Source organism: Perna viridis, chromosome 4 (assembly GCF_037379345.1).
Source record: "Perna viridis isolate PV_CMFRI_1.1 ecotype Kerala chromosome 4, ASM3737934v1, whole genome shotgun sequence".
In the NCBI taxonomy this organism is placed as follows: Eukaryota; Metazoa; Mollusca; class Bivalvia; order Mytilida; family Mytilidae; genus Perna; species Perna viridis.
The window spans coordinates 32303172-32315593 of record NC_142448.1 but is presented as its reverse complement, the minus strand read 5'-3'; the positions used below and the strand labels follow the sequence as shown (position 1 = coordinate 32315593).

At 34.2% G+C, this 12422-nt stretch overlaps 1 protein-coding gene across 6 annotated transcripts in view; it reads left to right on the top strand.

The window, feature by feature from the left end:
- LOC148619782 (uncharacterized) overlaps window positions 1–12422 on the top strand; it is a 94004-nt gene that overhangs the window by 30728 nt on the left and 50854 nt on the right. For 2 of the 6 annotated variants that reach the window (XM_088580046.1, XM_088580039.1), the window contains exons 1-2: window positions 3518–3666; window positions 9924–10112. The exons of 3 other annotated variants lie outside the window; for them this stretch is intronic. In XM_088580046.1, the coding sequence (XP_088436172.1) occupies window positions 3597–3666; window positions 9924–10112 (259 nt within the window). In that variant the 5' untranslated portion in view covers window positions 3518–3596. Of the gene's footprint in view, window positions 1–3517; window positions 3667–9923; window positions 10113–12422 lie in introns of those variants that run through there. One more of the 6 variants, XM_088580041.1, reaches the window with a different exon arrangement.

Here is a 12422-nt window from a genome sequence, read left to right as displayed (position 1 = left end):
AGGTAGGGGTAACATTTTTAACATTTTTTGTAAATTTCTTCTTGAAAATTGGTTCTTTGTGATTAATATTTATTTAAACTTAAAACTAGTCAATGGAATTATTTATCGAATGAAACCAAATTTGAGACTTTTTAGATGAGAGCTAACTTGTAGAGTCCATTTTATGCAACTTTTTAGGGGGGAAATCGAAAATCCTATTTGTTTTTTTTTATATTTTTTATTAATTCTGTCAACGAAAAATTTTATAATCATAAGAAACCCAGAACTATTAATTATGATAACACTAAACATAGAATACCAAATGAGACATACTCAAGGGGATTTGATATTGAAAGGAGTGTTACCGCAAATTTCTTGGTACCATTGTAAAGCTGATACATTGGGCTGTATGATGATACATATTTGTATTTAGTTTCTTTTTACGTGCTTTATCAGGAAGACTTAGACGTTCGAACAATTGAGTCACAAAAATCTTTACTTGTGGGGCACAAATATCGGTTTATATTGAAAAAGAATCCGAGAATATTCCTAGGCGACACATTTATTCGTTACTCCCAACCTATGTACTGTAAAGTTTGTTCAATATGTGTTGAGATAAGACTTTCGCACAAGTTTTGATGGATCATCTTCTTTAGCGCAATATGTAATGAATCTGGTAGCAAAATGTTTTCTTGGAAGTAGATGTGTTTCTAGATAAACATTACCGACAAACAACAGTTCTCTAGTGTCTACTGTATAACTTTCTATTGTTCTCCAACCAAGAAGATCATTACACAAGTCAGCTCGTGTTCGCTTGTTGAGCACCTGAATAGCTTTTGCAATATATATCTGAGCTCTTTCCAATAGCAATAGTTCAGTCTTGTTCAAGTTCCAAAGCTCACCCATAAAAACAATTACGATTCAATACAGTGTTTATGAGTTTAGCATAAGTAATATGATATGCAGCAACTAGGTGTGCGCCAGAGCGCAAAAGAGACATTATCATGGTCCTCATGGGTTTGCAGGTATCCTTTTGTGTACTCACATAATTGATTAATAGCTCTAAAATTGTCAGTTCAAGATTAATTATTCTTTTGAGCGGATATCGTTCGCTCAAGTCGGAATATTAACCTATTTACGCTTCGACTTACCCCAGGACCCGTCGATGAAGACTAGATACAGTTTTACCTAGAAAACACTACCTTGTCTTATTCCACGAACCATTTAAGTTGATCTTGAGTATGTTATATTTCAATATGCCGACTTAAGTCGCCAACATTTTTCTGTTATTCCTTCTATACCGTATGGGAAAAGGTACGCAGGTTTTTGATTAATGTTTCAAATGTTCATACTCTATTGGCTACAGCATCAGCTTTTCCTGATTCTTTTGTAATAGCGGTCCGAGTCAAAATTGGAAAATAACTTTTCGATATGAAGTGCCCATGCTTCGGAAACCCTGTCCGTGTAACAAATTGTCTCTTCAACTAATTTTAATCTTATGTTGTGCATTCGACATTATGACACAATGACGGTTGATGAGTGTCAAATGGAGTTCCTGATTGAGGTCATCACAACTATCAATTTCTTGTAACTTGTCCGCCATGTATTTCTGATTTGCAGAGAACAATCCTCTTCAAAATGTATATTTTGCAGATCGCCTCTTGGCTGCTCGTCGTGAAGTCACATTTCACGTTTCGTTATCATGTGATTATATGCATGTTTCACTATATCCGTCTAGTACGGTTTGATGTGCTAACATAATTTTTTTTCCGACAGTACCGTCATGCAAGCTGCATTTGCCATTGACGCAAAATAGGCATGTAATAGTAAAAGATAATTTGTGTTCTAATTGACACATTGTGGCAAATTGCAAATGTCTTGTACATACACAAAAAAATCATCTCTTTACAAGTTCGAGCCCTTTTTACAGCCACATAAGTAAACAAAATCTCTAAATATCACATCATTTTATATTGATTGAAAAAAATATGGTCAATGAAGCATGAAATCTCAAATGAGGAAAAGCTTGAGAAATAAAGTACAAACTTTAAAATTAGTATTTATTCTTACTTTCTTAACCCAACTGAAATATCATTTACCATGCTCTCTTTTAGTGCATTAGATCAAGGGTACAATTTCTAATCAAGTCACACCAAAGACTTCAAAATTTGTAGTCACTTCTTCTCCATGGCACCAACCACATGCTGTTTTGTGGTAGAGAGACAAATTTGGTTAGCTCAAACTAAGAATGATGTATCATAGTGGGGTGGCAATCCATATTTGCGGGCTGTTGCTTCTGTGAGCTAGCACAATAAAGATCCAGCTCAGCATGTTAGGCAAGTTCAACTGGTCATTCATCTTCAGTTAAATACATGTAATTTCTATCACGGGATGTTAAACTGTAGTCTGTCAATAGTTACTCATTATAATGATTTAATCCTGATTGTCACAGTTCATTTTCATGGTTCTTATTGTCCCACACAAAATGTTCTGATTTTCCCACATGTAATTCAGGGTAAAAAATTGCTAAATAAATTTTTATTGTTTATTTAACAAATTAGTAGAAGATTTTGTCTTGTCAATTAAAAATGTTGGAAATTTGAAAACTACAGTTAATAACCTATTCATATTCAATTACTTTTTGGACATTTTGACCACACCAAAGTTATTTTTTTCTGTCGAACACCCATAGCAAAAATATGATAGCTTGCGAGCAATTAAAACAATTATGTGAGGTAAGGCGCAGGACAACACAGGACTTGTTAACAAAGAACATTTTTTTCATTAACTGGTTCGTCGGACAGTGGTACTTTCATTAGTTCCACAGGCATTATATGAGGACAATATGAAATATTGATAATGTTGTATTAATTGGTCATAACTATCAACAATTAAAAAACATGTTTTCAGAGCCAACTTACAATCAAAACAATTCCTGATTGTCCATCATTTGAAATCCTGATTGTCCACCGTTTGAAAATCCTGATGGTCCCTCATACATTTTCATCATAGTCCCGCATATCTTTCAGGTATTTCCTGCATCTAAATCTTACTTAGAAATAGTCTGACAAAAAAACGTAGAATAAATTCATGAATTTTATTTATCTTCTTTCGATTACTGATTTTACAAACTTTGCCCTTTGGCAATTTCGGAAGAAATTAGTCAGAATGTAAGCGGAGGTAAAGCGGCCTGCTAGAAAACCTGGTTAAACCCATTATTTTTTTTTCAGAAATACATGTACTAAGTCAGGACAATGCGGATGTTTCTAATTTGCTCATTTGATTTTGATGCTGTGTGTGTGTGATTTTAGTTACTCTGTGTTCTTTGTTGTGAATGTCTGTTTTCCATGTCTGGTCTAGGCCCCTGGATTGCATTCTTTTGATTACCGCTATGGCCTTGGTTGCCTTGATTACTCTCTAACTTTACAGTTTTTTTTTGGCCTCGATATTGCCATGTATCATGTGATCTTTCCTCCTATTGACAATTTCAATTGACCAGTCATTAACGTTTATTCGTGTATAATTTATGTACAAGGAAATGTTTCATAACCATTGTTTTCCGGTTTATACATGTTTGAACACGCATTGACTAGAAGTTTTTTTTAAATATTGAAAATATGGTTTTTATTTCAATACTTTTTGTAATGATGTGGACTTATGTGATAGGTACCGAATCTGTGGAAATAGGTAGGCCATTCCTCATTGTATTATTCCACTAATATAAAAATTAAACTAATTGAACTGTTTCATAAAGATACACACTGAATATAATTATTTGCGTTTCGCAATGCTTAAGCAATATCTTATTTACTATATGCCGAGCGAAAAGTTATAACACTTTACTTAAAACTAGTAATATGTTGCCAAAGTGTACAAATGTACTTCATTATAGTCGTCTTCCAAAACTATATTCATGTGTTAATACTTTATGTCTAGGAAGTATTCGTGATACTACATTCTCGTCCATGTTTTAGAATGCAATACAAACTGAATTATGATATCAGTGACCAAATCAAAACTTGCCTCAACATGTTTAATTTTCAATTATAAAGCATTTTTGGGTCAAATTAAGTCTTATAAAACGATACGAAAAAAGAAAGTGTGAAAACGGAAATACCACCACTTACAAGGTAATTTTAGTTATATGTAGAAGTGTCTACCTAAATATACTTCCTTGACAAAAATTATGACATTATTGTGCTTCCAATATGCATATATCAGTATCTGTTGGCTGACGGCCAAACTTAATAGTTTTCAATTATGCAAATTCATTAACTTTCTGACATTTATAGCTTTTACTTTCTTAATAGAGTATTGGCTAATTTTGATTTTTCTTAAGAGTGTACCCTTTTTTGACAAGAACAAAATACGGAGCTCTTTAATACAAATCCTCTGGTAAGTAAGTAAGCAATTAATTATTTTAATAAATTTAGTGACCTGTGTTAACATAAATGATACCTATGTCACATCGAGTAAGTATAATGTATCAAACATCCGGCCCTTGAGACTGCTCATATTTAAATCATTTTATATAGAAACAATGATATAATCACGGATTGTTAATAGAACATCTTTAACGTAATGACAGAAACGAAAAAAAAAGAATATGAGAACAGAAGTATTATAATCAAAGTCTTCAAAGTCGCTAACCGTCAAATATTCTCTGTCACTGATTTTGGCTTACTTTAAACATCCGAAACTGCACTAATGCCATATGTTCTTAAATCGGGTGACTTCCGCTAAAATCTTGGTTCCCTTGTTATGAGTGCTTACTCTTTCGTGACCGTGATGACCCGCATGTTTTAAATTACTCGGAGCCAGATTAAACAACTAGCAATGGCTATATATAGATATCGGGGTCCTGATAATGTATATATGACCTATATATAGTCAATTATAAGGAGCCCCTGTGTTTTTATTGGAAACTGTGTCATATCACATAAATCCAATGCTTATCGATCATTTAATCTTTTAATGTAAACTTCCGTTCTCATACAAGCAAAAACCACCCATAGACATGTGTATGATATTTTAATAGAATTACGTAAAACTGTATTATCAGTGTAAAAAGAGTGGATAATTTCTTTCTGCCTAAATCTAGTCGTATGTTGAGGTTTTATATATCGGACAAAAATCAGGATAGCGATGCGATAAAAAAATGTAATAGAGAATCGTAGTGAGTTCTATGACTTACAGTCAACGTAGTTATTTAATGCGTCTGCAAAATGTAATGTGCGGTGTGCAGTCAATCCGGTTAGACGTCAAATCTAAAGGTAACAGATATGGTGAAATATGCTAAAAAGTCAAATAACGACACGAAGACTTATTAATGACCAACACCCCCTTATTGTGGATGGTCGCATTTTGCGGAGGTGTTAAATTACTTTTTAAGGCCTTAACCAATCCCTTTAATGTAAGATAAAAATGAGCTGAAACAAAATAAAACATCATACAATTCACTCAGTAACATGTCCAATTTTCCTTTATGGAATATCTCAACATACAACACAAAGAACAAATGGATATCCAATTAAAGAATGTTCACAGTTAAAAAAAAGATAGCTGAGGACATATTAAGCAAATATTAGCTTTTAAAAAATATATCCGACGCATTTTCTCGCTTTTTTTATTCCAAATCCGATAAGAGATTATTTGGTGAACTGTTTGACCACTGTGCTATATTTCGTATTTCAGTTAAGCTATTTCCAATTATTCAATATGTGAAAGATTATTCATTATTCAAACAATAAACGTGATTGAAAATATTCCGGATACCAATACCCCTAATTGAGCCTAGAACTTAACAGTTGCTATCATAATGGTTAAACATCATGGATGTCACGTGATGTCAAAGCGAACTCAATACCGACTGCGTCGGATAAATGACAATACCATCCAAATTACCTGCATAAGAAATAATCGGTTACTACAATACTAGTACACTGGATTTGGAGTAGTAACGTCAAGTACTAGATATGTAAGTTTAGATGTAGTGTAGTCCTTAAAAATGACTTGTTTTTATAAGGTTGCAATAAGGGACCGAATAACTATTTTTGAAACAAAGTTCCAAGAATAGACAATGATCTTTCTGAATAATTCTATTCAGGGCGGTAAATAAATCCATCGGACTTTGTTTGAAAGAATGTGCTTTATTGGCTATATTTCCACAATATACTGGGTGGCCAACACCATTTGAAATTAAAAACATGCAAGTGTTATTATATTTATGTATCAAACCTTAAAAACGGCGAAAAAAATTAGTAAATGTTTTTAGAAGTTTTGCAATCGGTACCTTTGGTGTAGAAGCTTTTCTGTGATGAAACTAATTTGATATATTTTTACAAATATAAGCAAAATAAACTAGTCGTGCAATGTAAATACACTAGGAGGGTTCTTCGGGAATATTAGCATCTAGGAATGGAAAATTAACAATAGGGAAATCAAAATCGTCTCTCTTTTTATAAAGTTTTGTTTAAAGGCTGCCATTTTACTATTGTAATATCTAAATCAAGAAAAGGTGTACGAGTAATGTTTATGTTTGACTTGATCAACTTGAGTCATATTTGGTAGATATCTTGATTGATTAATTGATTGATTGTTGGGGTTTAACGCCCAAGCAGCAATATTTCAGCTTTATTCAGGCGATGAATATGAAATGGATGATGAAATGAAAATGAAATGATGATGAAAGGAAAATGAAATGATGATGAAAGGAAAATGAAATGATGATGAAATGAAAAATGGGATGGGACACAAGGATAATAGTGACGACAAAATTTGATTGCTGCTGGGAATAGGGAGAGGTGGGTAGGGTCGGGCAATATAGACTTCTGTGGCGGAGCCCAATGGTTTCTACTCCGGTAGAATTCAACAGGTTTCTTTAACGTGCGAGGAACGTTGCATCTTTCTCAACACATTGCACCACTTTGGTTTGCGGTCAGGTTTTCCGTATTATGACCTGACGACCCCAGCATGTCACATGCCAGGGGTACCCCATTCCACCACCTGGGGCACACAACCCAGTTGCACTGTGGGTAAATTGCCCTAGGGTTCTGAGCACTAATCGGATTTTACAACAAGCTTGGCGCCGCTGCGGGCCTATTCGTTTGACACCCGGACCGCACGGGGCGGTAGATATCTTGAATTATCTTGAACATAGTTACGATTATTCATGGTTAAGATGTCAGCAAGATTTATAACAGAAGTATTATCAAATTCGCTCTGAAGGATCTCCAATAGAATAGCCATGTGATTTATAACAGTGGAGGAACAAATCGGCTACGAGAGGAGCACAATTAGCCCCATTGGAATACAAGCAATCTGTGTATATAGAGTAAATGAGTATAAATATTGTCAACTAAAATTTAGTACATTGATCATATCTCAACATGTCCAGTTAGTCTATTTAACCCGTTTAAAATCACTGACAAAAAAGCACTGTAATCATTTAAGAAATGAATTGAGAGCCAGATATTTCAAAAGACCATTTGATAAATATGACAACTTTTCTTAGATGTAACCAGGGTGGCTATACTACCACGAATTTTACACTGGCTTTGTTTTGATAAGAAGAAAATGTAAAAAAGAAAGTAATAAATACTGCATATTACATAAAAAAAAACTGTGTATAAAATTCCATATAAACACAATACTCCTTTATAACTCAAAAGGCCATCGACATTGGGATTGAACGAAAAGTTGATACGGAATCTGATACAGATTTTAAAATGTCATGTTCATACTTTGCTATACGTTCAGTGTTCAAAGTAGTTGTGAGATAAAGGGTGTATAAAATAAGTGTAGGGTGTAATATAAGGTGTACGCGGTGTGGTATAGGGTCTGCGATATAGGGTAAAGAACCATCACTTAAAACGGACTTGCAAAAAATATTTTAATCTAAATATATGATGATACTTAATAAAGTTACAAAAAGTTACAAAAAAATGAAACAATTATTTTATCAAGCTTGTATCATATAAGCATGTAGTAAAGCTATAACATAGGTAGAAAGGTGTTTACAAAATGCTGAAATATTTAATTGACAACACATGTGTCCAGTGTGGTGGACGTGTTTTTCAACAAACGGTCGGCATTCAATGGGAATAAATTGTGCTCCTTTACATACTGACCTATCCCTTCACTCTTGTAAAGCTGACTTTATAGCTGATCTAATCAGAAAGAAAGAATATCGTTTGGCTAGATCCTTTAATCTCAGTTTCCGCTATATAGAAGTAGTATTATCTTAAAACATTCCTAATTTCCGGCATTTGATACATCGCATCTACCCAAAAGAACTTGAGATACAGGATACTACAGACACTGTGAAGTCAGCCTCGTATCTTGTCCTACACTTAGGAATCTGTGGTAAAGGAAAACTATTGACCACACTTTACGACAAACGTAATCACTTTTCATTCAGAATTGTCAACTTTCCTGTCATCTCTTCAACACCTGCGTACGGAGTGTTCATATCACAACTCATACGTTATACAAGAGCTTGCCCAAACTACGCAGACTTTTTGTATCGCGCTAGGACTTTAACAAATAGGCTTCTGGAACAGGGTTATGTTGCTACAAGATTGAGATCATCACTACTGAATTTTACGGTGGTGAATTCGTGGATCGTTATGGTGTATCCATCTGCATCATGAAAACTGATTTATTCAACGGGTTATAGTTTTCCTTTCTTCGTTTGTCTACCCCGGACTTGACTTTTTATGAGCAACTCGGCGGCGTTTCTAAAAATACACAACGTAACTGTCTGTGGAACTAAGTTAATACAACTTATACAACTGTATTGGACGTTTAAGAATGATCAAATCATAAAATGGACTTCGCGAGGTGGCTAGTAGCCAATGCATTTCCACGTCAGCTTTATGACGGTAGCTTTTCTGATAATAGCACAACTTCTGATAGTATAAAGCATTCTTGTATAAATCTTACGCTTAATTGCAGATATATTCCGCGAACTAGTAATAATAGATGACACTTCATCAGGTTATTCCTCAAATCTTTAAGCTAAAATAAAGTTTGAAACCATAATAAAGAACATAAAATAACCAAATTAATATGTACAAATGAAAAAGGTAAATGAAAAACTTGGGAGCATTGACCAGGTGCAACGATAGGGTAAGCGTTCTCTGCTTTTCTAAAACACCTGCGAAGGTGCTCATACAATGTCAATTCCAGGGTAGACGAAATAGCCATGAAAACTGTAGTACGGTGAACAAATCAGTTCTCATGGTGCAGATGGATACACCGTAACGATCTACGAGTTCATGATGAAGACCATAAAACTTCTATAGTGATGATATAAAATTGTAGCAATATGATCATGCTCTAGAGGCCTAATTGTAAGAAGTCAAACACGCTACAAAAGTCTGGATCTGACATGACAGTTAACTGCTAGTAGTTAGATTGTACACTTTTATAAATCAAACTCAGACCTATTTGACCTAAGTTTAAGGTTTGGTTAATTGTGTAATATTTTTCCACGGTTGCCACATTTTAAAGGGGGAGTTGTGATCACGCTTAAGTACTTTAAACCCGCCGCATTTTTGCGTCTGTCCCAAGTCAGGAATTGCTGGCCTCTGTATGTCTTGTTTCGTATTCCCCTTTAGTTTGTTTTTTATGTTACTTGATTATATAGGGCACCACTTTCGCCGTACCTGAGTATTATGATGTTTTTGAGCCAGCTTCAGTTTGCCCTGTGATATTAGGGTTTCCACGTTCTTCACTGAAGACCAATGGTTGGCCTTGGGCTGACATTTCATACTGGTTTTGTCCTATTGACATATACACCATACCTATTCCTTTTATATTTTGTACTTACGGTCATAATGGTATGATTATAAAACCAATAAACATACAAATGTAAAGTATATAACAATGAACTGATTAAGGAAATGAAAGAATATTACTGATATTTTTTTTTGTTATTGTAGAAAATACAGATTATGACGTGTTTCTGACAAACACCACTACAACATATAGTGACATTCCTCCAGACTGTAAACTGCTTGGAACTGGCCTAAGTGGGAAAGTGAGAAGTAACATCACATTTAATTTCACTACAGAAAAAACTTTTTGGATCGGTGCTAGGGTAACATTTCAGCGGAAGTTAAACCCTTTAGGTAGGTTTTGTGTACAAATGTTGTATGAGGGAAGACATAAGATATTGTTAAAAAGAAGAAATTAATATCCGAAATATGAGTAAAGCAAAATTATGAAACAGACAAAAGTAACACAAATTAACTAGAATAAATGAGCAACCTGGTCTAGACAAAAAACTAGGATATAGACCGGATGCATCGTTTATGAAAATAGTTCTCTGCTTCTCCAGAAACATTGTAAAAAAGTCGATTTAATGGTCGAGGTGACCTTACCATAAAGATTAACAAGTTCATGATGTTGACCGTAGAATGCTTGAAGTAAAGCAGATTGTTGTGGCAACATAACTTAGTTGTAAAAATTACTTTTAAGAAGTTAAGTTTGATTAAAAAAAAAGTACCGGTTGCTTTGTCAGGCTCTGGCATAACTTATGAACTAGGATATTCATAAAGTGAAAATTTTGTCAAATATAAATAAATAATTGACAATTGTAAATGAAAAAGCATTGCGTTTGTCGTATGTTTTCCTGGAAATTGATCTGAAAGTTGTTCAGTACACACCCACCAATGCGGGTAGTGTCTTTTTCTCGATTTTGTGAGTATATTGATATGATAGAAAGTCTTAAATGTAATCGCTTTAGTAAAGAAGCAAATGTCTTAAGATGCCGTATGATATAATTTTTACAAGACCACAATTACCATTTGAATGACAGAAAATAATACACACACACATACACACGCACACACATCTATATATGTTAGGGTTTGAAAAATTTCCCAACGATGAAAGAGCTGTAAAAATTGCGAAGTAATTTTTTTTTCGTTCTCTCCGCGGGAATAAAAATGTGTGATATCTATAGCAACACCGCCTGCACAAAGTCCAACGCCCTAGACGACTCGGCCAGCTAGGCTATATAAAAATATAGCTTTGGCTGGGCGGATCATTCCTCCTCGTAGGATTAAACTAGGGCTGTAACTTAGTACACGATGTATGGTAGTACAGGACATCTAGGTGTTGCTATGTAGGATAGAGGATAAAAATAACGAAACATATCACAAGAAATCACAATTATACAATATTATATCATATATGTATATCTTGCATTATCAGTGTATAGTGAATAGTTACAAAACTAGATTATTCATACACGTCACAATAATGCCTAAAGCAAAATATACCTGAATTTGATACACGGCAGCGTAGGTGGGCATGCGTACTCGTACGAGGATTCTGGTACCAGCAGGAGTTTTGTGTTAATTCATATTAGAAGTGCTTCAGATTTTGTGTGTATCATAATTATTATTAATAATATTTCCCATTTCAAATAAAAATTGGGCCAAATCCAAAAAATAATTTAGAATAATCGTTTTGGTATTTTCATATAAATCTCAAGTAACCCTTAAGAAAAGATCCTATGATTCGCCCATTTGCTCGTTACATAGAAATTAACGGACAAAAGCAGTTTTCCTCATGACACGGGTTGTATCCTTATTGTATGATTTATGATGTACCGTGGTTCTTAACCCCGCATGGGAAAATGAGGTTTGATATTACATACGAAAGAACTTTTTAGTTAAAACTGGTTTGGAGCTGGTGTGTCAGTTAGCGGCTAGTGGTCTTTCGTATGTTCATTTGTGTATCATCAGTTTCTTTATTTTTGTTGTTACCAGGGACTTAGATCTTTTTGAACTGATTTTCAAGGTCGAACTTGAAATGAGAACGAAACAAATAGGGAAATACATATAAGAATTTTAATTTCTCGAACTCCCGATTACTCGAATACAAACAATACCAGTTTTATATATAATAAATTCGATATGCTGTGCACGTGTTTCAATAGGTGACCTCTAATCAGCAGCAATACAATTAAATATTATATACAAGAATATACAAGAAATACTCAAAACCAAAACTGTCGAAAGACGAAGCCAAATCCATCACCGAGAGGTTCTCCCACAAGCAATGCAAGGAATGAAGCCTCAAGGTTTTACATATTTTCAAAATTTGGAATACTGCAAAATATCATATGATATAATTCGGGGTCCGACAAGTCTGACTAATGGGTTGATGAATACCTTCTAGGTCCTCAGGTCCACCAGCAGCGATATCGACCCAGTGGTTCTTAAATACAAAAAATACCAGTTTTATATATTGTAAATTTCGATATGCTGTACACGTATTTAAAGTAGTAACCTCTCATCAGCAGCATTAACATCAAATATTTAAGATCATAATCAAAATAGGATTCCTCCTAATCATTAAACATAAACTACTCACAATGTGGCAGAAGATTATTTATTTGATTGCTATCTTATTGTCTCTTAAACTTGTCG